At 44.3% G+C, this 27777-nt stretch overlaps 1 protein-coding gene and 1 pseudogene across 1 annotated transcript; both read right to left on the bottom strand.

The window, feature by feature from the left end:
- On the bottom strand, window positions 1-27190 carry LOC139415422 (intraflagellar transport protein 172 homolog; annotated as a pseudogene).
- Window positions 8360-21140, bottom strand: LOC139415166 (intraflagellar transport protein 172 homolog). Its single transcript, XM_071163046.1, has 14 exons — window positions 21108-21140; window positions 20813-20970; window positions 20334-20419; window positions 18921-19102; window positions 15031-15138; window positions 13674-13766; window positions 13318-13440; window positions 12539-12603; window positions 12238-12358; window positions 11350-11640; window positions 11166-11248; window positions 9992-10088; window positions 8943-9329; window positions 8360-8491 (listed from the first exon to the last, which is right to left on the bottom strand). Exons 4-11 carry the CDS (start codon window positions 18992-18994, stop codon window positions 11227-11229), a joined length of 897 nt encoding a protein of 298 aa, XP_071019147.1. The 5' UTR covers window positions 18995-19102; window positions 20334-20419; window positions 20813-20970; window positions 21108-21140; the 3' UTR covers window positions 8360-8491; window positions 8943-9329; window positions 9992-10088; window positions 11166-11226.
- Window positions 27191-27777: the final 587 nt, after the last annotated feature.

The following is a 27777-nucleotide window of genomic DNA, read 5'->3' as shown; positions in this document are numbered from 1 at the left end:
CTAGACACTGGGGTAATTCCATAGAGATGGGAGACGGTAAGGTAAGGTGGTAAGGTGCTCTGTAGGGGGTTTCTCCCACCCACCTGTGATAACGCAAGGCAGGTAGCGGATGCCGGTGTTGGCTGCCAGTAGAGAGGCGTCGTAGGTGTCCCTCTCGTCGTTGGGCAGCACCTGCTCCATCCGCTGGTCCATGGACACCGTCAACACCCAGCCACGGATCTCCTCACGCTGGGCATCCTGGGATATGACAACATCAACATCATCATCACAGCCTAGTGTCATCATAAGACCATAACAGGAAAGTCAAACAACAGCAACATTACGCACCTCATTAAATAGTAATATACTGTAGCTAAGCCAACAACGTCATGATATAGAGCTATCAAGCTAACACTGTCACAGGACAGTTATAACACAGCAACATTTCAGACCTGTCATAAGACATAATGACACAGCAAAGCAAACAATATCGACTTGTGCCTTACAGTGACGTGTAGCTTAGCAGGGACAGGAACCTCGGAGATGTCCGTGTCCTGGAAATCAGAGTGGTCCAGATTCCCTTCATCTATCCCCTGGAAATACCACAACAGGTATCAAGACAACATTCATACATTATCTCATCTTCAAACATTCAAATTAAAACAATGGATACAGAAAATGTTTACAGTTACTCACTGTTTATATGATGAAATATAGATTGTCATCACTCATATAAGCTACGTGTGAAGTTTTTATGCTGACTGAAAAAGTCTGCAGACTTTGGTCAAGTTGAGGTGAAACCCCCAAGGTAAAGCTGAGTGGGGACTCACATTAGACAGATCCAAGAAGTGGTTGAGGAAGATAAAGGACATGTTCTCATAGCCCACAGCCTGTAGAGAGAATCAATAGTTCAGCAAGTTGGGAGAGATTGACATTCTCCTAAATTATTTCATTTTTGTTCATTTCCCCAAAAAATTTAATTCTGAAAATGGACGATGCGATAAGCTACTTCATACTGCTGTTTGAGCACAACATTATTCATAACACCTCCAGCGGCCCTACCAGGAGCACAGACTCAGGGGACTTTGATCAGAGTAGTTCCCAGGGGGCTCCAGCAACAACAACAACCCCCCGCCTCCAGTGATTGGCCGAAGCTCATACGAGCAGTTCTCATACCCTGGCAGCCATGCCTGCCTTGTAGAAGGCCTTGTCAGCTGGGATAAACTCTGTGTGGCATAGCAGGGAGATAGACAGCTTGGCAGCCACACTGACCTACAGAAAGATAGGGAGAGGGGTGGAGAGGAGAGAGATCGGAAGTGAGTGTGTACCACAGCCAACACTATACAAAAACAGGCTTCCGAGAGTTGTCAAGTTGGCTGGAGGAACATTCTTGATACACACAGGAAAATGTTGAGCGTGAAAAACCCAGCAGCATTACAGTTCTTGACACACTCAAAACCGCTTTGCCTTGGTTTCTCAAGTGTTGTTTGTATCGCTGGTCCACATAATCTTCAAACCTACATGAATAGACAGACAACACAATGCAGAAGGACGTTCTACTCAAAAATGAATGAAAATAAAAGTATTCTGCCACCATCTAAAATATAAATTACACTTCCAGAAATGAGCCCATTAACACATTGGTAAAAATGTGTTAAATTATGTTAACATATTGGGCCATGTTTATAGCCTATGCATGGTTCATATTATCAGGTATGCAACTGATGCAGAAAAAAGCTAATAAATAGGCTGAAGCATGGGGTTGCCTATCTGCATTTACCCTATTGGCCTAATCATTAGCCAGATCCCAAATGTGATCTTTTAACTAGTTATTATCCTATTGATGAATTTTATGTCCCAAAAAAGTTGCATAAAAACAACCGCCTACCTGTCAGGGTAAGTGAGTAAAACGTTCCCGGCCTGTACTTCTCACATAAACCACTTGTGTCACCAGAGACATCAGTAAGAGATGATAGCTCTGGATTCACCTGCTCGGTCTATGTCAGGGAAAGAGCAGGTGTTCCTAATGATTGTTCACTCAGTGTATATAAGAGTTGGTCAACCCCTTGGCAGCGCGTGGCGCATTAGTGAGAGATGAGCAGATGCTGATCTCAAAGAGTTGGTCAGCTTCTCACACTGCAAACAGATAGACAACGAGACTATTAAAAAAATAAGCTCACTACTTTAAAACTGTCACTACATAGCAACTACACACAGAGACTATGCATTGGGCCAATACGTGTGGTTGCTATACAGTACGTTGTGACCGGTCACTATCGTCTCCCGTCTCCCTCTGGACCTGTACTCATCAGCAGCAGCATTACGTCTCTCAGGTCAGCCCACATGCAGGACTCAGCGCCGTCTCTACCTAACAGGCTCAGCAGGTCCAGGAACATCATCTTGTAGTTCTGGGGGGGTTGGCTGGGGCACCTTCTCCGCATCTCCCTCCTTGATCAGGTGGGCGGCGTACAAGTCCACACACACTTGTGAAGAATCTTGTAATTCTACAAATATTAAAATGAAAAACAGTAATGGAATAAAACTGAAAAGACAAAAATAAGGATGAAAGACAATGAAACTAAAGCAGGAGTGTTGATGGTAGAATCACTACCTGTTTAGAGGCGATCTCTATGCACTTCTCCCATTGGCCTCTCTCAGCATACATGTCCAGAGCTGCCATGACATCCACTCCTACCAGCTAGGATTAGAGAATATCCCAAATTACTAATATGGTATACACTTACAGAAAAACTTTTAAAATGTTTTAACTATGGAAGCCTTTCAGCAGGTTTACAAGGCAATGGAAGCCTCGTAATAGCTAGCATCCAGAAACTTTGATACATGCTTTTAAAACTAGCCTGACGGTTACAAACACCCACATTATGAAGTCTTTGGTGCATTATGCAGACAATACACACAGAGTGACACGTCCTTCGAAATCTGCCATTCACGTTTCACAGGCAGGACTTTTTCCATCATCATTCAACTAGAGAAGTCAGAGCCACTGAGCCAGTCTAATGTGGCATAACAAAGAGTGCAAGGACTGGGAATATGGATCCATTTTGTTATTTCGCTCTTATTTCTGAGTGGATGGAACCTAGGCCACCATTTCAATGGTCTCCTCCCAATAGTAGGAGAGCAGAGAAAGAGGTGAGGAGGAGGCAGAGAGAGTTGAGGAATTAGAGGTGGGCACACTGACATGAAAGATATCTTACAGCACCACCACCACACAATGACACTTCCCTTCCTGATTTTCTACTGAAATCAAAATATATATTTTTATATCATTGGATACACATAATATTACAAGTTATTTGGTACTTGCTGAGTAAATATTACTTAAAAACAGGCTTATTATTTGCAATACGTAGTTGCGTTAAATTGTAGCTACTCACCGAAACCTCTTTGCCTTGGTTTCTCAAATGTTGTTTCTATCGCTGGTCCACATAATCTTCAAACCTACATGGATGGATAGGACAGACACACAATGCAGAAAAGTTAAATGTCCTTCATTGTCCTCGATTATGTACTATAATGACTGTGTTCAGGAGCTGGAGAACAAGAAAGCAATGTAACCATGTAATACTCCCCAAATAGATAAATCACAGCACAAATGTACTGTACTAAAAGGACGACAGTAATAAGTGGGAGCCTATGGCGCATCAGCAGCTCTCATTGTCTGAAGGAGTTGGTTCTGTTCTCCCTACAGACAGCCGTTGATTATATACACTTTATAAAGGCTCTGAAACAAACAGGGATGCTGAGAAAAAGCTAAGTCAAAACGTGTACATTTGACAAACAATGTCTAATAAAATCAACTGACAAAATAAACAACTAGTTAGCTACTGTCGTTCACTCTGGATGAGATCCTAAATTACTAATGCAACATGCAGAATAGATGAAAGGAATCCAATCGCATTCACTAAGTCTCCCTCCGTCTCTCTGGTTTTTAGGAGCAGCAGCAGCTGACTGATGTCTGTGAGGCCTCTGACTGACACACTGATTTCCCCTAGCTGTAGCCTAATGACAGAGGTGGTATTCTAACCGGATAGGCTTGTTGTCAGGGGCGACCAGGCAGCGTTGTAGACAGGCTCACCTTGGATCCAGCTCCTTGGCCACTCTCTTGGCTTTGTTCCATTCTTCTCTCTCGATGAATGCATCTATGGCTTCCTTAATTAGGTCCAGGCTGAGGTACAGCTCAGCCGCCTGAGGAAAATAAAACATTTGGCATCAAAAGAGAATGCTTGAAGGACGCCAGAGAATAGGCATAAAACATGGGATGCCTTGTCTTTTTCTATCAACACACTCGCTTTCCGTTGGCAGAGCGGCCTCCACACCTTTAGATTGATGAAACCTGTTGCAGAATGTAGTTACGTCCCCTAAATCTTTTTCACAGAATTTTTCTAAAAGAGATTATTTGACCTCAAACATTTTGAAGGACTGAAAGATGAACATTCATACTGTATTTGTTCAAGACTAGCTATGAATAGGCACATAATGGTCCCGTCGAGGCAAACATTGACTGGACAACTGTCTTCCACACACCATGTCAAATCAATATTAATAAACTTTCTAAATAGCATGAAATTGCTGTAATTACTTCAATAGAATTTCCACAAATCAGTTGACATACAGTAGCCTGAAACCATGCTTGTACTAAATAACACTGAATGATCAATATCAAGAGGCCGTTAGTATTGAGGGAGCCACAGCAGGAAGTGTGCGGTGACTCACAGCACTGTACTTCCTGAGCTGGGTGAGGCGAGGGCCCACAGCGTGGATCACATCTACAGCCCTCTCCTGGGTCAGGAACTTGATGGCCAACTTAGCAGCCTGGGGGAGGTCACACACACAGGAAACATTGAGTCGCTACACTCATGGCCACAGACAGTGGCACAGAAATACACAGGAAATATGAAATGGCACGACTGTCCATCCAGGGCCACAGATAGAGGCTTGTCTCATAACCAAAAACACAAGTGACACTACACCAGTCGGTTTTGTAAGGACAGCATGTATGGGTTGTGTTATAGTGACATTCATTGTCAGTCCTGGGGCTCCATTGTGTACCTTCATCCAGCACTTCTCCACAAGGGGGGGGGTCGTTGGTGGAGTCCTTAACCTTGAAGTAACACTCCACGGCCCGGGCGTACTCCCCAGACTGCTCCACCCCTCCGTACACAGACAGAACACACGTCAGTAAGACATTTACATGTCCTCCTTGGCATTATGAATTAGATATAACTGAGACGCATTGGTGATTAACGGACCAGATGGAAGTGAAGGGAATAACAGAACTAGAACATAAGACTTGGAAGCCCATTCTAAGAACAGACAGAATACAGTACATGTCTGTCTGTGATTAAGGATTCAGGCTTCGAAGGCAAATACAAGAATACACAGCGCACACTTCTCTCATTAAAATCCCATCTCTCTCCCTCTTCTCCCATGCGTTACAAACTCAACCCTTGTGATGTTATAAGACAGAGACAAGAGTCAAAGTGAATGGCAACATGTGTTAGAGTGTTCTGGCTCTCAATTGAGCATGATTGACAGTATCAGAGGGCTGAATTACTCATAATTAGGAACTGAACTAAAGACTGCAAAATAAATGTCTCTTCCTTACCCCCCCTTTCTTTATGACGGAGGCTTTGATCTTTTCCCACAAGTCATTAAAAGCAGGGAGCTGATGGTTGGAGACTAACGGAGGCCCTGCGTGTCTGCACTTTAATGAGCTGCTCATTATGGATTTAATTCAGGATAAAAAGCTGCCAATGTTTAATAACGAATCATCCCAAAGCACATCTAGATTAATAACAGACCACGACACAAACTGTGTGTACATGAGTTTCTCCTTCTCTGTTAATGTGCAACGTTGAGACACGTTTTCTCTGCCTCTCCAAAGCCACAAACAAACATATTAAAAATGGGATAATAACCAGGAAAAAGGATGGTAAAAACAGATGTTGTTGGAGTGAGTCTTGCTCACCGGGAGCCCTTCTTGGCAGCTTCCTTCTCGTACTCCTCTTGAAGGACGCTCAGCTTGTTGGGAAGGTACCCTTTACAGATCCGCATGGCATCACTCCACATCTCCGCGTCCTAAGACAAAAAAACACCAACAACAGCAGCACTCAGTACCAGGGGGCATCCAACTCTGTGAAGCATATCCAGCCAAACGAAGTGTGAATAATGGAATGAAAACATTACGGAGCATTGCATTCTGTTTAACCTGTAGTGTTCTCTGTAAAACTACCCCCAGACTTCCAGAACACAGAGAATAATGAATTGACTAGAATATGAACCCTCTGATTAAGAATAAAGGCTCACTATATAATATATATAATCACTGTGGCTTCTTGCATAAATTTAACCATTTTCTTTTTTAATGACAGACATAATTCCTGATTTAAACCTCACTGAGGACAATCTGAGTCAAATGGTTTGATTCATTCACATCTCCAAAGTCCTCTTTCAAACCAACCCCGTCAGCTCGACTGTCAATTAGGAGTCTGGAGTGTCAGTTCTAACCAGTTCAAACAAAGACAGTCCCTTACTTTGTGTTACTTAAATGGCCAGCTCTGGCCTCTGAGGCCAGAGAAGGAAGGCCTCAGCCTTGTGAAAGTCCTTCTGTTCAAAACAGAACTTGGCCTGGCCTACCAGCTCATCTGACACAGTGTCTGGGTTGTTGGCCCCCGCCACCCTCTGGGCTCTAACCCAGTCCTGGTTATGGACGTACCTGTAAGGGACACACCCGGCTAGGAGTTAACCTCCCTCTTCATTTTGTTATAGCGCCAAGTTCAACTGTTTCATTGATCAAATTGAAGACAGCAAACACTCTCTAAAATACTTGATATTAACAGATTAAAGCGCTCCAGCTGATATCAACTAGACAACATGACTCATGATGTTATCTTCCAGTAGCACTAATACTGTAGGTCTCTCATCCTACACTCTCTACAGCAGAGATCAAACAGGCTCAGGGCTCCAGTTCCTCTACGCTTACCTGTACCCATGTTTGCCCTGTACAACTATGGTCCTTCTGTGGGGTGCTGAAATTCATACTTGAATAAAAAAAACTATTTGCGAATACAATCACCGACGTCTTCAGCGTTGCTCGTACTACGTAAACTGAGATTCAATTGGCCCTGTGCAAGTCAAGATCCTTGGGACGTCCCTATCCTAAACCCTAACTATAATCCTTACCTAACCCCATTAAAGTTGACATTTTAAAATGGTTACGGTAAGGACGTCCCAAGGATACCGGATAGCACAGACTTATGTAGCACGAGTAAAAAAGTCTGATTGTATTCACAAAAAGTTTTTATTAAGTGTATGAATTTCAGCACCCACGCGCGGAAGGGCAAACAAGGCAAACCACACGACCAGTTATCAAAAGTCAACTCCGCCTCGATATAAGTGAACGGGGCTGAACGTTCCTCAGCTACATGTTAGTGAGAGCTGAGCTCCCCTCCAACCAAACCTGCCTGCACCACATCTCACACACTTATTATAACCAATGTACAGAGAAGTGAGGGGAAGTTCTGAAAGGGCTGTGCTGGCACCGGCGCTCCGTTTAAAGTCTACTAAGGAAGGCTTGAAGCTCCGACTTCTGTAGGGGACACATGCCAGCACCTCTTGCTAGCTGGCGAAGAACTCCTCCTGATATACTTACATCAGCACCGCCTCTTTCTGGCTTCCCCGCTTTGATGAACTCTGTCTCGGCTTCGGTGAACTTGCCCTTGAAAAGTGAAACATTATCACAGCTCAGTGCTCGGCGTTGGAGGGATTACTAATGCATGCGTGACATTTAAATGCCTGCGGAAACAGCGCTCAGACACAAATTTGGGCCGGCAATGGAGAATTTTTTGTATTCATCTCTGAGATGATGCAAGCTGCAGAGTAACCTTGAGTGTGTGATTGTTAGGATGAGGAGGAGTGTGTCTGTATAAGCTGTGGTATTATACCTGATCCTCCAACATTAAGGTGTTTTTCAGGTGGCTCTCAGGGATCGTGTTCTTGGTAGATAGACGAGCCAGTTTACAGGCAAAGTCAAAGGAGCTGAGAGAGGACAAGAGAAGAATGACCACAATCTACTGTACAGCACCAACAGACTCCTCGCATAGGAATGAATGGGGAAGGTCTAAACAGCTTGTGTCCTGTTGAATGCTTCAGACGATTAAATAAATGTTTTAAAATTCTAACTTGTTGGGCAATATAAAGCAGGCTGAACAGAACAGAAACATCAGATACTTTGTCAAGTACCTCCCAGTGATCAGAATTTAACTGCAGGGAGATTCTTCACCACTTTGTCAACGATATTGAAGAGCTTGAGGTTCCAGGCAGTACAGTAAAGTGTAGTCCAGTGCATTGGTCTACTCACCAGTCGTCTGCTGCAAAGCCGATGGAGGTCTCCAGCAGACCAAACTTGTTGAGCAGTTTGACGGCAGCCTCCCCTCCCAGACTCTTGGCCCACAGGTAGCCCACCTGCTTATGGGCACTGGCTGCTCGCTACCTGCCATGCACAGAAGAGGAGCAGGAACTGATTAATATGCCAGAAGCTCCCACCATCAATCACCTCGCAGCACAGAGAAGAGCAAGAGAGAGTGAAACAGCTACATACAGAGAATTGGATACTGGAGCTCTTAATATATTACTGTACAATTAAGTGTTAAATAAAGAGGATGTGCATTTATGTGCCTCTATATTGTTCCAATGGCGGGCCAGAAAGGAGGGAGCAGAAGTAACACAGTTGCAGCCAGGTGAGGATGTGTTAAGAGTGTTAGGAGAGCTCTTGCAGCGTAACACATCCACTCTGTGCTACTGCTGCTCTGTCTGTTAGCACAGACCACCGTCTTTGATACAGGCCAAGCCAGGGATGTTACAATCACACCGTCCTGCTGTTGACAAACACTCATCGTATCATGGACTCTCAGGTCAACTTTGTTAGTGGTGTGGACACGTACCCTGTAGGCCTCCTCCCACATGTCGTTGACACTACATGTTGACTGCAGCCTTCCACTCCTGGCCCTCCATATAGTGGTACTCTGCTTCTGAAAACCTGGACTCTGTCCCCAACTCTTGGGATAGGGAACTCAGACTTAACATGATTAATCTAAATCACCTTGAGCCTCTCTCATAAGAATTTTCCCGAATACCCATAAGATGTTTATATTTTCTCTTTGGGCAGCACCCCCTATCGTTGACCTTGGCCAGGTGCAGGTGAGTGTCAGCCAGTAGGTCTGGGAGATGTTTGGCCACCAGGCGAATCACATCGTCAACATTTTATTCTTCTTATATATAGCGATGGCCAGGTCCGGCTTCTCCACTGTTGCAAACAGCCTGCCGATATTCTAGACACACACACACACACGATTGCATTGCTATGCATGGAGATTGAGTAATTCTTAATCTCTGAATACATAAACTGCAAATTAGGCATCAGAAAAAAATAGAATTTCCCTTTACTGATGAATGTTGTTAACCATTTCTCACAGGAGAGATCAATAAGCGAGGCAAGTATTGAGATGACACAGAGTTGGGGGCACATGGTGACATATTGACTTTGTGGCAGGCTTGCAGCGTGAGGGAGATTACTCTGTCTAATATGGAAAGACACAGGCTCCTTTTGAGGCAGATAGACTGGAGGTCGACACAACACAGCACAGACCTTATTAAAGTCCAATTTGCTATCAGTGCACGGCAAATGAACACTTTTGTTTGTCAATTTGTTGTAGTCGGACCTTGACCTGAACGGCAACTGACAATTTTCTGGATGTGAGTGAAATATAAGCAGGGCCCTATAACCCAATGTTGGAAAACTTTGCCTTTGATGAATTTGGCAGCAGGGTTGTGGTCGATACGGGTGTAAAACAGAGGGTAATGAATGATAGGGAGGGAGAGAGGAAAAGAGGAAGAAGAGAAGGAGTGGAAATGACAAAATATGTTTCATTGTCACATAAACAGGATAGGTGCAGTGAAATGTGTTGTTTTACAGGGTCATGAGAGAGGTTACCTTTCTGCCTCCTTGTATTTCCCCTCTCTCCCCAGGTCCTGGGCTCGGCTGACGTACAGAGCCGACACGTCCTCCGGGTCATACATTTCGCTGCCAGCTAGGACACACAATGAGTGTGTGTGAGTACTGGTACCCCGTGTACATAGCCAATTAGATTTATGCATTGTGTTATTATATTTATATTATTTATATCGCTGTACATAGCCAATTAGATTTATGCATTGTGTTATTATATTTATATTATTTATATCGCTGGAGTATTTCTCCAGTCTTATCCTGCTTCCTGTGTGAATTCAAGTATGCTCCCTCTTATTCTCGCTCTCCCTCCCTCTCAGAAGAACGGAACACAGGGACCATGCCTCAGGACTACCTGGCCTAATGACTCCTTGCTGTCCCCAGTCCACCTGGTCGTGCTGCTGTTCCAGTTTCAACTGTTCTGCCTGTGTCTATGGAACCTTGACCTGTTCACCGGATGTGGTACCTTGTTCCGGACCTGCTGTTTTCGAACTCTCTCCTACCCCACCTGCTGTCTAACGCAGCTATGGAAAGCTAACTGACATTTACTCCTGAGGTGCTGACCTGTTGCACCATCTACAACCACTGTGATTATTATTTGACCCTGCTGGTCATTTATGAACGTTTGAACATCTTGGCCATGTACTGTTATAATCTCCACCCGGCACAGCCAGAAGAAGATTGGCCAACCCTCAGAGCCTGGTTCCTCTCTAGGTTTATTCCTAGGTTTCTGCCTTTCTAGGGAGTTTTTCCTAGCCACCGTGCTTCTACATCTGCATTGCTTGCTGTTTGGGGTTTTAGGCTGGGTTTCTGTATAGCACTTTGTGACTTCGACTGATGTAAAAAGGGCTTTATAAATAATTTTGATTAATTGATATAAGCTTTTATCTCTGTGTTACTGGGAAAGGCCTGTAAGTAAGCATTTCACTAATCCACACCTGTTGTTTACAAAGTAGGTGACAATTTGTGTGTCTAGCCAGATCACTAACTCACTTTAATTCCCACCACAATTCACTCTAAATCCCACTTTAAAAGAACACACAGGCCTGCTACAACTAAACATAGAAAGCACAGCAGTGTTTCCCATTTCAATCAACCCCCTGGCATTTGAAACTGGGCGAGCCAGATGACGAGATGGGACATTGAGGAGGATACATACCTTATGAGCCTGCTCCCACCCACCGTGAACATATCAATGGCATCTTTGATGTGGTCTCTCTTCACAAACAGGGGCTCTGCAACCTGGGTTCCCACAGAGAGAGAGATGGGTGAATTTCTGTGGATTCCAGCTCTCAAAGCACTGCATCGATACTTTAATTAAATTCGGCAAACACACTGCTCACGTAGCACAGAGGCAGCATGGAGTCTGGTCTGGAAAAAAGCAGACATCGCCAGCTGCCAGGTTGCTAGGCCCCTGACTCATCAGAACAGTTGGAATGAGGCTGCGGTCATCTCCTCCCCTCCCGCTCTCTCCATCACTCTGCCCTCTAATCTCACACTCCTGGCTGGAGGCGTAGTACTGGGCTATCTTCAGGTAGAACTTCCCTCCTGACCGGTCTTCCTGTAACTCCAGGATATGGACCGCCTTCCACTGGCGAGCGCCTACAGCTGCCTCAATGGTCTTCAGGGAACAACTATGATAGAGAGATAACAAAAGGGGTAGGAGAGGAGGGGGAGAGCAAAGGGGTCGATGAAGCGTTTGCACCAATGAAGGACATTGAACTAATGAAATACAATACAAAGCAACCTTATTCATCCCCATGGAGAAACTAATAGGCTACGCCCAGCCAGGGAGCAATTAAGACTAGGCTGGCTCTACCCAATGTCAGGATCCTGTCAAAGTACTCCACACATCCACTTTTACTGGTAATTTCTTTATTTGATTCCTGTGTGTTGATTCCCAGCAGTATGTGATTAGTAGGAGATGGAGCTTTACTGAGGCCATTTTGCCAGTCAGTCAGACCACCACAGTATTAACAGAGGGCCAGCCATCCAATTAGCATCCAGTGTTCTATCTACAGCAGCCTACCCTGGGGACTGAAGCCCTGGCGCTGCCTAATGAACAACACCTCCATTTGATTACAGAGGAAATTAATCATTCACTTGACTTTATAAACAAACCCCTCACGCCAGCTCCTCCTGTTTCCCACTCCTTTCATCTCTTTCCTTCTCTCTATATCACTCCCTCCCTGGTTGGATTAACTTATGGGCAGACAGCAGAGCTGACTCACCCAGCCTCGATGTAATGGTTGATTGCAGCGTCCATTTGTTTCTGCTGGACCAGGTAGTCTACCCAGTCCTCCTCCAGCTTCACCACATCAGTTGGGAAGGAAACACGAGCCAGCTCCACAACTACCCTCAGGGAAAGACGTCCCCGTTATATTCACATCAATATAGTTTGCAATTAATTCTCTAAACCAGTATAAACCCCACCATCAAGATTGGGCCATTAACTAAAGAACTAATACATAACACTACCCAATAGGTGATGTTAATGAATATGTTAACCTCCACCTGCTGTGTCAGGCCTACCTTTCCGGAAGGTAGCGGTCCAGAACCCTCTGGTGGTTCCTGATCTTCTCAAACAGATCTCCTCCCTGATGATAGGGGAGAGAAAAGTTCATTAGTTTCAGTTCAACTTCCTCCCTCTCATTTAGTCACTTAGAGCATCTCAGGACCTCTGGTCCATAACCAGATGGTTCAAGAGCAGAGAGAGAGAGACACAGAAACAGAGAGAAACTCAGAAAAGTAGACAGAGCAAGAGAGAAAGATTGAGGAGAGAAAACAGAGGGCTGACTAACATCCCTCCCAGCACATCCTTTATTAAGACCCACAGAGACACCTTCCCTGACATCTGTTCTGAGGAGTCACCCATGGCCCAGAGTAAGATCTTAATCAGCACTGAGACTCAGGGTGTACACAGAGCTAGAACACTGCACATCTGTCTCTCTCTGCACCAACTTCTGCTGCCTCACAAAAGACAAGCCAACTTATCCATCACACACAAATCACATTGCCAGACAATCAAGCCGAGTCCCTCAGAACTTCCCCTCTCCGGTGCTCCTGATGGAGATCTAAACAACCACTAATCTCATCTCATTAACTTCTCCTCTGTCGCCATGTTGTCTTGAAGAGACCTAGTGTATTGTTAACGGCAGCCATTGAGTTCGCTGTGTGACTTTGCAGTGGTCATGACACCCACCCTCTCAGAACTCTCCCTTGATGAGGGCAGCAGCGATTCTACTGAGGATGTCACTGTTGGAGACCAGCTCCTCACGGCCAAATCGGGCGGCCTTGACTGGTAGGCCCACCTTGAGGTAGAGGTTGACGACGCCCATGAAGTCCTCCTCCCCCTCTTTGACCTCGCCAACCTTCTCATGATGGGTTGGTCTCCATCAGCCACTGGTAGTAGCTGTGACGCAGGTTGTTCAGCTCTGGGAAGACAGAGACTAAGTCCATGAGTACTGGCTACTCCAGGGTACTCCACAGCCTCTTAGTACTGGTTTACCTTGGCTTCAGCGATGCAGTCGACCCACATGTGAAGCTCCTGATACATCTCCAGCACCTCATCAATGGCATTGTACAGAGCACACCACACTTAATTATACATGAGGCTGGGAGTCCCTGAAAGTCTCAGACCAAACTCTGCAGATTCATGTTCTCTTACCTGCTCCATATAGTACAACTCTGACAGCTTGTAGTTCTTGTCCAGCATGGCCAGGCGTGCTTTGACTTGGTAGAACTCTGTACCATCACCACCCTGGAGATTAGACAAGACAAGTGTCACATACAGGTAATATCAACTAAATTGAATGTCCTTTCTAGCAGACTGGTGCAGACTTATGCATTAGCAAGCAGACCACTGCAACAATGGCTAACAGGTGTGTGTGTGATAAGCATTACTGGGGTTTAGTAACTCAGCGGAGTTGAGTGACGTAATGGATTGAATGAATGGCCTGGCCAGCCAGGGAGCAGCTGAGCAGACAGGGGTGCCAGGCTGGGTGGGGGGGTGCCAGTGTGGCAGCTGCCCACACTCCAGGGGCCAAAGAGACCCACACAGGGGCCCCAACTGACACGCAGGGCTCAGCCTTGTAGCCCGAGATGGAACACCTGGATTGGGTTTCCTCCAACAGAGCATTCAAGTGGACCCAAACTAGAGCCTCCAACACTACTAAGGGGAGAGACCAACACACACTACAATACGTACATATTGGTCAGCGATATTGTTAGTCTCGTTCAGAAAGCGAACTTGAGACATCCCCCAAGGCAGCAAAGCACCTAAAAGAAACACAAAAATGGCTTAAGGGACAATGAGGGTGCAGCTAAATCAAATGTTTACAGATAAACTTTTAAACCTCTAAAACAACAGCCTTAACCCTGGCGCTGGAGCACGGCTAAACACAAGAACGTTTAAATGGCTTCTAACCTGGGCCGGCTGTATTAACAGCTCTTTCAGAGAAGTTGCATCACGCTAAAAAGCTGCGCTCGCCATCTTATTAGCAAACCACACTCCTTCATTTACATTCTCCTCTCCGGACAAAACTTTTTCCTGCATTTATGCAAATCAAACTACATACATAACGAAATCTCGCCACATTATTGATGCCATGCTACAGTGAAATCTAACTTTCACCCCCCCAAAATAGAAGGAAAATGCCTATAAAAAGGGAAAAATTACAAAAACTTGCTCTGGTGGTGCTTGCTTAAGCAAAATGTCCTATTAAGAAAGAGACTTCTCTACATGAGTATTACAGAGTAAACTCAGCTCTGGATGAGCTGCTTGGGTTTTTACTATTTCTGCCCCCCCAGTCACACACACAGCTCAGAAAACCACTGAGGGGAGGGGCTGCTCTAAAGCTAAACATCTTCACAGGAGACAAGTCACTTTTCACAACTTAAAACGGAGGGAGAGGTATAGAAAAGACTGCATTAGAAGATAAGCCTAGTGTTGCTGAGCACCCTTGGGGGACACACAATGGCATGTATGGAGTGTGCGTGTGTGTGGGGCCCCCAACTGTACTGACCTCTCTGAGATGTGGAGCTGGCGGGCCACCATGGACAGTTTGCTCAGAATTTTCCACATGTCCTCCGTCTCTGAGGACATCTCCAGAGTCTCCAGGAACGCTGTGGCTCTGAGGAAGACACACACACACACACACACACACACACACACACACGTGAGTCACACAGCAGGAGAGAGCCACAAAGAATACAAGTAAAAACATAATAAACAGAATCACATTTTTGAAGCTAAGGTGACAGCTTGACCAAGCCCCCCAAAAAATATTGAAAAAAAAAATGAAAAAAAGTGCTGGTTGTTGAAATAGACTTCATACACTTCAAATAGGGGACACAGCATTTCTTTCCAAATGGGTGGAATGCACACCGAAATAGTTGCATTTTAAACCCACAAATTCCACCCTTGCATAGATGTTGCACAATGTGGGATCTAATCAAAACCAATTCAGAAACAAGTATAGTAATAATCTCTTGACACTAGCTGCCACTTTCATGCACTGCAAAAAAACCACTGCATTCTTCAGGGATGCAAACTAGTAAGGGCCCAAAAAGGTGACTTTTTCTTCTTCACTGAAACGTGCAAAAAATAAATCCCTGCTAGGGGGAAATGCAGGTTTTAAACAAAGAATTTATCTACATGATCAGTCTCTGTGCGTAAAAGAGGTTAATGTGAACCGAACACACAGCTAAAAGATGAAAAGAGAGCAATCCAATGTTATTTGTTGCCAAGACTTTACTGCAAATGGCACTCAAGTCTTGAGAAAATAAACAATACACTAATATTGCAGTTAACCATGACAGCCTTAATAATAGAACGCTTGTGACCACACATAAATATTGCACTCTGACAAAAAACATCTTAAAGTAGAAATATAATCAAAAAGAGGCATTGTATTTTTGCTCTATTAGTGGCCAGTATATACATTGATCAAGTGCACATGGCTACATGTGTGCAAAAATAACTTACACAGAGTATAAAAAAGTATAACTCCCCCCTCACTCACATGTCTTACTGTCATATTTGGGCTACACTGCACATTATTACATTGAACACTTTTATGCCACTTTCTGACATCTGTTCTATAATGTGCCAGAAAAAGTGAGAAAAATGGAAAGTGTGTGGTGTTCCATTCACCAATAGTGGCACCCAGTTTAAAACAGGCCCAGCTCCAGTTGATCCCTGAATCCACTTGTTTAACAAGCATTTTTACCTAATTTAATTCTGAAAATTAACCACATACTGTAGAGGGAAAACTTAACAGATAGTGGTTAGTTCGTTAACTAGTTACAATTCACACAGATTGCCAGGGTCCAGTAAGCAACTAACGTGTATTAATCTGAGGAAAGGCAAGGAGTCGTTTACCAGTTAATAATCTGAATCTTTACATTTAAAATTTTAGGTCAACAAAATATTCAAAAGCAATAGCAGTGGTTTTTTACAGTGGATAATAGCTCATAGCTGGGTTTACAAGCGCGGATATCGACTCAGCCGCTTGAACATGCTTTTGGGGCACAGTCGAGAGCGCGCTGGACCTCGGGCTAGAAGGTCGAGGGTTCCAGACCTGCTGTTTCATTCCAATACTATAGCGAATTGGTTAGGTTACTAATGTTAGCTCATCTGATGTTGTAACGTTATCTGTCTGACTTTATTAGCAAGCTAATTTTCACACCATAAACTCAATTATTTGATGTATTATTTGATGTGTTATTTGATCAGATAAATTGGCTAACATTGCTCAACATTTCTCTGGCTACGGAGAATTCGATCCAGCTAGCAAGATACTTAACTATGGGAATACTTGTTCAATCACACTTTCTTCCTCACCTCAAACTTTCCAAATGCCAGTAGTTTTTCGGCTACAGCTCATGAAGTACACTTCATCACCTTCTCACTGGTCAGTCTTCTCACGTTACCTCTTCCTTGTCGTTCAGGGGACGCGCTGGTGTAACTGACAAGCTGCATTTCCAGAGGCGCGCTGATGCTGTAACTAGTAAATTGGTTGTATCTTCTTCCTTCAGTTGCGTACTACGCTGGCTGCATACTGCGCTCGCTGCGTTCTGTTGCTATTTGAACGATTGGCTGAGCCTTGGATACAGCAGCCAGTCTTGCTCAAAACGCGCAACACTCGTTCGCTTATAGCCAGTAGTGATCCGAGATGCTACATTAGCCCTATTCTCAGCCCTTATAGCTCTGCATTCCGAGGCCTAATCAAATATTTAACCTTTATTTAACTAGGCAAGTCAGTCAAGAACAAAATCTTATTTAGGCCTACCCCGGATAAACCCGAACGACGCTGAGCCAACTGTGCGTCGCCCTCCCAATCACGGACGGTTGCGATACATTAGGAATATGTTTCTAGGCCTCCTGGGTGGTGCAGTGGTCTAAGGCACTGCAATGCTAGCTGGGCCACTAGAGATCCTGGTTCGAGTCCCGGCTCTGTAGCAGCCGGCCGTGGCCAGGAGACCCATGGGGCGGCGCACAATTGGCCCAGCGTCGTTAGGGAAGGGTTTGTCCTTGTCACATCACGCACCAGCGACTCCTGTGGCAGACCTGGCGCAATGCACGCTGACACGGTAGTCAGGTGTACAATGTTTTTGGTGACACGTTGGCTAAGTGGGCATTGTGTCAAGAAGCTTGGTTGGGTTGTGTTTCGGAGGACACACGGGGGACACACGGGTCCGACCCAATTGGATACCACAAAACTAGGGAGAAAAAGGGGTAAACATTTTTTTTGTTAAAGGAATGTTTCTGAATAAAAAGAAGACCAGCTCAGAGTCGGCAAATTGGGTTGAAGTGGGTACTAAACTTCACGGTCTGGTCTATAAATAGAAAGTAGTGGAGCCCAGCCCACGAGGTGACGCTAGGCCTTGCCAGCTGGCCTACTGTGAGGGAACAGTAGCACATGAGTTGGCCAGGACCTCCCTCTCTCACCCTGAGGGGGGACATGGTGGCTTTCTCTGGGCTGTTGATGTTGTAACACACACACAGGTCACCTCTGTTTTTGCCCACCACTACGTCACTGCCAGGAACCCACTGCAAGTAGGAGCAGAAACTCAACACTGTGGTTTTAATGCTGCTCTCAACGTCATACAGGTGGAGCTGAGGGAGGGGGAGAGAGGACCAGGCAGTGATGCAAGGAATCAAAGAAACTCAAATCAGCAGTAATGCACCTTTCAAAACTAGAAATCAAGGTCTACTGGGTCCTTTACAACAAATTCTAAACCATAGCAAAACATCCCTTGAGTGTACAAAACATTGTGAACACCTTTCCAAGACAGCTTTCTCCTGGATTCACCTGGTCAGTGTATGATCCAGTATTGATGTCACTTGTTAAATCCACTTCTATCAGCGTAGATGAAGGGGAGACGGGTCAAATAAGGATTTTTAAGCCTTGAGACATGGATTGTGTTTGTGTGCCATTCAGAGAGTGAACAGGCAAGACAAAATATTTGCCTTTGAACAGGGTACGGTAGTTGGTGCCAGGTGCATACGTTTGCGTCAAGAACTGCAATGCTGCTGGGTTTGTCACGCTCAACAGTTTCCCATGTGTATCATAGTTCACCATGCAAAGGACATCCAGCCAACTTGACACAACTGTGGGAAGCATTGGAGTCAACAGGGGCCAGCATCTCTGTGAAACGCTTTCAACACCTTGTAGAGTCCATACACCAACGAATTGGGCTGTTCTGAGGGCAAAAGGGGGGGGTGAAACTCAATATTAGGAAGGTGTTCTTAATATTTTTTTTACACCATGTATGAGTAGAATTTGTCACTTCTCAGTCAGAAGCTCCCAAAGGGATTCCCAATTAAAATGGTTGTCATCCTTTGCCCAAGAGAGAGCACATCAAACAGGCATAGCTCTAGGCAGCCCGTTACTTTGAGCTTCTGCCTCACCCGCAGCTTCTTGTAACTGTAAAGCAGCTTGCGCCCCATCTAGTTGAGCTCCAACCAGTCAGTCTTGGAGTCATGGCTGATGGTTCCCAGGTTGTAACCGCCAGCCAATTCCACTGTGAGTGGGAGGGAGAAGATTACCTGAGCTGTGCCTGTAGGGCATTGTATCAATCACTGACGGGCGGCTGAGGGAGAGAGAGAGAGAAAACATTCAACTCCAGAGTGATTGAACTAAGGGGAGAGGTGGTGTATCACGTTTAAAGCCACGTTATATATCTATCCATCTGCTAGAGACAAGAGATATATTAAAGATATGTTGTGACTGATGGGCTAACAGAACAAAGACATAATGAAATATGAATATGGCAATGTTCACAGTCAGCATCCATCCACTCGAACAAACACATCTATGATTCTCTCATAAATCATTTGACAGAGGCCTGGCATTGCCTCTCCTTTTATTCTGTAATTAAGCTTCCGAGAAACACGGCTAAAAAAGCATTTTCCAATTTATACTTTCAGAGCAGGTTAAGTACACAACTGACAATGCGAGGGAGGGAAAAATAAATAACTGCGCCTGTCATTCAAGGGGGAGAAATAAATTGCATGGAGGTTGCTTCTCATTTTCACCACCTAAAAATAAAAAACAGCTCGGCAGCCAACAGAAGGACATACCTGGACTTAATTAGCACAGGAAGTGGACCGGGCAGATGGTGCTCAGCTCAGCGCTGCTTGGGCGGTGATTCAGACTTAACACAGCCGCTCGCCACCTCGCATGTCCGGACCGCCGTGGGGTCAACACCTAATTGAAAGGCATCGTTCTCAGAAAGTGGCATATGCCCGTTTGTTTCAGTATCTCTCTGTACCGGCCCTCACAGGGCCCGGCGTCTCAGGCTGCTCCAGGGGAGAGAGGGAAGAGGGGGAGGGTGTGGGCACGCTACAATCAAACGCTCGTTTACCTAATCAATACCTAAAGCAACGTGGGGGCCAGGTTGCGCGAAGCAGCACCTGCCTGCCTCCACATGAATGGGGATCATTCATCACAAAAAGCAAGTCAGCGTCTTTGTGTGTTAGACACTATCTACAATAAGAGTGGAGTGGCGGGCTGGGCTGGAACTGGGGCTGAGAGTGAAGGTTGCAAACACTTAGTTCACAGATTTAGCAGTTACTTCACACAGGCAAGTTGGCTGCAAATCACTTCAATAGATAGTAAAAGCAGAGATAAAATACAAAAGTCCATGTAATTTTGGCCTGAGAATTAAAGTTATAGTCAACAAGCACCCCAGTCAACCTTGGCATAACCTGAAAAAATATATTTCTGCAGCACAGAAATCATGATTTTATGTCCTCGGTCTCAGGCAGCATACTCTCTGCATCATACATATTCATAGCATCACCTTCCACAAACACACTTACCAATGGCAATGGTCTTGATGTCAATCAGGTAGGCTAACTTGTTGCTGTCTTCAACTCCATTCTGCTTGCGCTCATTGAGACAAACACTAGAGATGCAGACAGTGTGAGGCAGACAGATCAGGGAGCTCAGGAGGAATGTTAATACCAGCCTGAACCTCCAAACATTTGCACAGAAGTAACTCCAATCTGACAATCTTGACAGCCTAAATACAGTAGGATGGATTTGTAATTACTAACTTTGTCCACTGAAAACTGTCTTGACAGCTCTATGCAAAAGACTTATCCTTCTTATTCATTCAAACTAAGTGTGCCTTAATTTCATGTACAACCAAAGCTCAACGCTACCACCTAGTGACCATTTTTTAACATTACTGTAGTAGACTGGAAAAAAGGTATATGGCTGTGGTAGTGATTAGAAAATTCATTAACTGCTTTCTATTATATAATATGCATTAGGAGGAGAATGGGTGAACACCAACCGGATGAGATGTGGGTTCATGAACTCAGTTCTCACTGATCCCAGGATGTTGTTGCTGCCGTACGCCACCAGCATCAGCACCCCAGTGTTGCAAATCATACACAGCTGACAACACATCAGTCAGCAGCTGACTCCCTACTCTGAAACAATTCAGAATTCCTATGTTGAAGAAGCAATGACAGCCAGTTAACAGGTGCATGACAGGTATTTTCTTATTCATAAGTTGGGATAGCAGTGGCTGAAAACTCCTCACAATAGCACATAACTGCAGACAAAGCTAAAACTGGGAATTGTACCGTTTCATTTTCAAAGAAGAATTTCTCATTCCCCCTGGAGCCCTGCCATCTGAAAAAAGAAGAGCAGAGGGGTCTTTGTTCACCTGGGGTGAGGTGCGGTGGGCGACACTCCCTGCTTTACACATATACCTGCAGCCAGGGCGTAGTATTATTATTACTACATGTCATTTTCAACATCAGCACTCCAGCATAGGAAGGCTCCTTAAACTCACAATTAACCAGATATTAGCAAACTGAATCCTGACAGCCCTCAAACTTCTTCTTATAACATTTTAAAACAGGTCCTTGGAACTTCATCCATAACCATTGGTTACACGGTTATTGTTCCAGCTGTAATGTTGAGACTTCGCATAGAGGGGACGGTGGCCTACAATAGACACCAGTCAGCGAGGGCAATTAAATGTATTTTCTAGTACTTAGTGTTTTAGCTTTTTATGGCTGCAGGGGCAGTATTGAGTAGCTTGGATGAAAAGGTGCCCATTGTAAACGGCCAGCTCCTCAGTCTCAGTTGCTAATATATGCATATTATTATTAGTATTGGATAGAAAACTTTAAAGTTTCCAAAACTGTCAAAATATTGTCTGTGAGTATAACAGAACTGATATTGCAGGAGAAACCCTGAGGAAAATCAAAACAGGAAGTGGCTTCTATTTTGAAAACTCCATGTTCCATAGCCTCCCTTTGCTGGATTTAAAGGGATATGAACCAGATTCCTTTTCCTATCGCTTCCTCAAGGTGTCAGTCTTCAGACATAGTTTCAGGCTTTTATTTTGAAAAATGAGCCAGAACGATAACATCGCGTCAAGTGGTCACATGAGTTTTGCTCGCGCAACAGAATTTGGACAGCCATTGTTTTCCCCTCTCCTACTGTGAAAGACATTTGCGGTTGTTATATTATCGATTATATATTTTAAAAACAATCTGAGGATTGAGTATAAAAAACGTTTGACATGTTTCTGTGGACATTATGGAAACTATTTGGAATTTTCGTCTGCGTTGTCGTGACCGCTCTTTCCTGTGGATTTCTGAACATAACGCGACAAACAAACGGAGGTATTTTGGATATAAAAACTGGGAGTCTCGTGAGTGAAAACATCCGAAGATCAAAAGGTAAATTATTAATTTGATTGCTTTTCTGATTTTCGTGACCAAGCTTCCTGATGCTAAGTGTACTTAATGTTTTGTCGTGCGATCGATAAACTTACACACGCTTGGATTGCTTTCACTGAAAAGCATAATTTCAAAATCTGACACGACAGGTGGATTAACAAAAGGCTAAACTGTGTTTTCCTATATTGCACTTGTGATTTCATGAATATAAATATTTGTAGTAATATTTATTGAATGTAGCGCTATGCTATTCAGCGGTTGTTGATGACACTTATCCCGATATCGGGATTGCAGCCATAACAAGTTAAATCTTCCAACTGCTCACTTCAAATTCTAGGTCTGCAATACCACACGAGTGGAGGCAAGTAAATAAATAACTATAGTGAAAGATTAGCATCAATTCCAATATAAAATAACCCCATATCCATCTGCCAGTGAATGGTCAGACTGTCATACCTCACTCAGGTTGTTGGAGGACAAGTCTCCCAGCAGCAGAGTATCAGAGGTGTGGGCCACCAGGTAGCGGTCCTTCCTAATGATCTTCACCTCGTCTATCTCATGGCCGTAGTGGGATTTCAGCACAACCTGCAATCCCTGTGGACAGGTTCTTTACAATCACCTGGAGAGACAATGTTCAGTTAGATAGACTGAGTCACAAACCCACTGACAAAGGCGTAGAGAGGAGTTGGCAGTCGCAGGTTTAGAACTACTGAGTTTATTAAAGCCCCCTCTCTCTCATTCATATATCTCTCTACACACACATATATATCTAAATAAATGCGGGACGAGACCTAAAGTGCAAAATAAAGTTCAGGAAATAGGAGAGATTCCTCTCAGGAAAACAAGCAACATTTACAATGACTGACAAGACAAATGACAGAGGGAGTATATATATATATATATATATATATATATATATATATATATATATACACACACAGTGATAGCGTGGGGATTAGAACCAGGTGTGTGTAATGATGACGAGACCGGGGTTGATGAGTGAAGGGCATTTGCCAGCAGCAAGAAGGCCTGCAAAGCCGAACGCCTGAGTTGGACAGGAGGGGGAGCCAAAGCGAAGGCTGGTGTGACATCCGCAAGGAATTAAGTGACATGGCTAAGAAGAACTGTTGAGTCCACAGAGGGTGATGTGAAAAGCGGTGAAGGCGGTGAATATCACAATGTACCTGACTCAGTCCCTCATAAGTAATCTCAAATTTGTTCTTGTAGATGCTCCTCCAATGGCAGCAGAAAAACTGTTCCCCTCCGCCACACAGTGTACTCTGAACACAGGGGTTGACAAAAACACGTTCATTAAGTTTAATTTACAAAAAGCTGTGAAAGGCAACGTGTAGCCTACTTTTTACAGTACTTTCAGAGCAAAATCAATTATGGCATGGTGTGTGCGTAACAGGTGTGTTCGTACGTGTATGGTTACTAACTGCACAGAGGCGTGAGCCGTCCTTCTTCCAGGCCAAGGCAGGGATGGTGTACAGGTTTGGAATCTCTTTGGGGGATGCTTCGTCCCAAGCTCCTTTCAGAGGACCCCAGTTGAAGACTTTGAACAAAACAATTTATCACCCAGAAGAACTTCCCAGCAATGTAGGATACTGTATGAGGTTGTATTATCATGCTTATTACCTGAAAAATGATGTATCAAAATGAAGACTGACCGGTAATTGCTACCGATGACCACAGACTGTCCACTGGGGCTGGTGGCCACTGAACTCTTTCTCAGCGTGTCCTCGGCTGTAGTCAAAAGTCTGCTGGATGTGACCTTCCCTGCCATAGGCCACTATCTTCTTGTCACATCCAGCCACTATGACGCTGTTGGCTCCCCATGCCAGGGCATATGGTTTGGCAAGGGTGGGTCAACAATTTACCCTGCAAAAAGATGAGACATGCACATCAATACACAACATGCATCAATGCACATCTACCTGATACGATTTCAACTGTGAACCAGAGACAGTATACAGAGAGGAGTTCACTATTATTGTGATCACCACGAGATTACAACTTTGAGTGAAAAGGTTGAAATAAAGAACAAGAGCACACTGTTGTCAACGAGACAACGTAGGAATCTTCTCTGTAGACTGTAGATGACTTGTTTGTTTTTGTGTTAGCAAGGTGAACCCGAGAGGAAGCAAACAAAACATGTCAAGATCCAACACAATGTTCAGAAAAATCATTGAACTTTGTTAATAAAAAAAAATGCTGTCAATAAATTTTTAAAAGATTGTGTATATGTTTACACACCTTTCCCTCAGTTAAACCAAAAACGATTGCGTGTTCTGCCGGCCATAACAAACATGTCAAAGCACTCAAACAGGATGAAATGTGTTTCATTTGAATGTTGTTGATTAAAATAAGATAACTTACCATCTTTACAAATTTGTTGCAGATTACCTTCTCACCCCTGTGTGAGGGATAAGAAGGATGCATCACAATTGATACAAGGAAAGGCTACAGGTCGGTCAACTGTGAATTAAAAGCCAGCCAAAATACAACTATGAGAAGTATGAAGTTATGCTTACCATTCCTCTCAGATTTTGTAGACATAACATAATTTATCAGTTTGGGCAATGGCAATTTTTGTTGAGTCGGGAGAAAATGCCATGGCCTTGGCAAATCTAATTGTATTAGTCACATGTGCCGAATACAACAGGTGTAGAGCTTACAGTGAAATGCTTACTTACGAGCCCCTAACCAACAATGCAGTTTCAAAAAAATATGGATAAGAATAAGAGTTAAGAGTAACAAGTAATTAAAGAGCAACAGTAAAATAACACAGAGTCAATGTGCGGGGGCACCGGTTAGTTGAGGTAATATGTACATGTTTATTTTTAAAATTTTAATTTATCCTTTATTTTACCAGGTAAGTTTGCAGCAACGACCTGGGGAATAGTTACAGGGGAGAGGAGGGGGATGAATGAGCCAATTGTAAACTAGGGATTATTAGGTGACCGTGATGGTTTGAGGGCCAGATTGGGAATTTAGCCAGGACACCGGGGTTAACACCTTTACTCTTACGATAAGTGCCATGGGATCTTTAATGACCTCAGAGAGTCAGGACACCCGTTTAACGTCCCATCCGAAAGACGGCACCCTCCTCCTCCTACTGGCCCTCCAACACCACTTCCAGCAGCATCTGGTCTCCCATTCAGGAACTGACCAGGACCAACCCTGCTTAGCTTCAGAAGCAAGCCAGCAGTTGTATGCAAGGTGGTATGCTGCTGGCGACATGTAGGTAGAGTTATTAAAGTGACTATGCATAGATGACAACAGAGAGTAGTAGTGGTGTAAGGGGGGGGGGGGGGGGGGCAATACAAATAGTCTGGGTAGCCATTTGATTAGATGTTCAGGAGTCTTATGGCTTGGGGGTAAAAGCTGTTTAGAAGCCTCTTGGACCTAGACTTGGCGCTCCGGTACCACTTGCCGTGCAGTAGCAGAGAGAACATTCTATGACTAGGCTGGCTGGGGTCATTTTATAGGGCCTTCCTCGGACACCACCTGGTATGGAGGTCCTGGACGGCATGAAGCTTGGCCCCAGTGATGAACTGGGCCGTTCGCCCTACCCTCTGTAGTGCTTTACGGTCAGAGGCCGAGCAGTTGCCATACCAGGCAGTGATGCAACCAGTCAGGATGCTGTCGATGGTGCAGCTGTAGAACCTTTTGAGGATCTGAGGACCAATGCCAAATCTTTTCAGTCTCCTGAGGGGGAATAGGCTTTGTCGTGCCGTCTTCACGACTGTCTTGGTGTGTTTGGACCATGTTAGTTTGTTGGTGATGTGGACACCAAGGAACTTGAAGCTCTCAACCTGCTCCACTGCAGCCCTGTCGATGAGAATGGGGGCATGCTTGGTCCTCCTTTTCCTGTAGTCCACAATCATCTCCTTTGTCTTGAGACAACATAGCTCTTCGTTCCATACTGAAAGAAGGTTGGGCTCCCGAGTGGCGCAGCAGTCTAAGGCACTGCATCTCAGTGCTTGAGGCGTCACTACAGAAACCCTGGTTTTAATCCAGGCTGTATCACAACCGGACGTGATTGGGAGTCTCATAGGGCAGCGCACAATTGGCCCAGCATCCTCCGGGTTTGGCCAGTGTAGGCAGTCATTGTAAATAAGAATTTGTTGTTAATTGATTTGCCTAGTTAAATAAAATAAATATCACAACATTATCACTCGATCAGACACAGCTTCAGTTGTGGTATCAAACTGACCTGACAAAGTGGTGTGTATGTAATTGATGTGAGTATAACATGTGATAGTCAAACGACAATGGTGGTGATAACTCACCTTAGAGTCAGCAGGCTTAGTAGAGAACTTATCCCTTTACACCTCTGTCCACAGTGCATACAGCACATTTTATATAATTCGGTGCCCATATCATACAAGTCACTTTGGTAGCTCCCTCCTGTGGTAAATGGACCACAAATTGGATAACATGTCAGTATACTTCACACGACGCTAGCTGTACCCTCAGTGAACCCGGCACATAACGCACTGCTGAAGCTAGAAACATACTGTTAAGCATTTCGATACACCTGCTTTAACATCTTCCAATCTGTGTACGCGACAAATAAACGTTGATTTGACAGTGTTCTTCAATACGGTCTCTGGAGCCACACCAAAAAGCCTAACGTCGTTACACACAGACACTGTCCCTGGGTCATCCGTTGAATAAAATGTACATAAGTTAGCTACTAAAAAAAAGGTAGTTAGCTAGCTAGTTAAGAACACATACTAAGTCTAGCTAGATACTAGACAGTGCTAAGTAGCAGCAAGCTAACGTTAGTCATCAAAGCATTAACGTTACGTACAGTAACGTTTGCTAACGTTAACTTTAGCTAGACCTGGTGGCTAATGTTAGCTAGTAACGGTCAAGTTTGCGGCCGTTAAAAAAGGTATTCAGATGTTTTAGTCGCATGGTTAAAATCTAGAATAATCTGTGTAACTGCTGTAATGTGAAATCGTTAGAAAATTAAATATTGCTGTTGACGTTATGTAGACTGAGTGACAAGGGAGGCAGACATTTTGGTAAACATCCGTCCTCCCTGGTTACCGTTGTCTGGCACGTACGTGGGCGTGTTCAAATGTTACGTTTTTAATCTCACGTGCACAAGTACAGTGAAATCCCTTTCCCGCTAACTCCGTTCAAACCCAACATGCTGTAATCAATATTGCACACAAAAATAATATAAGGTAGGAAAAAAACACGGGGGGGGGGGGGGTCTGGGGTACAGGAACGCATGAGACAAAAAAAAATCCCCTTTATTGAAAAGCATTGAATGCATATCATCATCATCGCATTTGAGTAGTGGCATAGAGCAGGCATAGAGCAAGTGACACAAATGGGTTACATTTTTAGTACTCTAGGATCCCAGAAAATGTTGGCATTTTATAAAGGAATTTAAAAGCAATTCAAATACATTTTCCATGACTGGAGACTATATTTTTTAATACTGCACAGATTATAGAAATAACAGGCTACTTTGACATTGACAAACTAAGAATCTGAGATCAGTCAAAACTAAGTTGTCTTAAATCCATCAATAGCCTAG

Source organism: Oncorhynchus clarkii, chromosome 8, assembly GCF_045791955.1.
Source record: "Oncorhynchus clarkii lewisi isolate Uvic-CL-2024 chromosome 8, UVic_Ocla_1.0, whole genome shotgun sequence".
NCBI lineage: Eukaryota > Metazoa > Chordata > Actinopteri > Salmoniformes > Salmonidae > Oncorhynchus > Oncorhynchus clarkii.
This window is presented reverse-complemented; position numbering and strand designations above follow the sequence as displayed.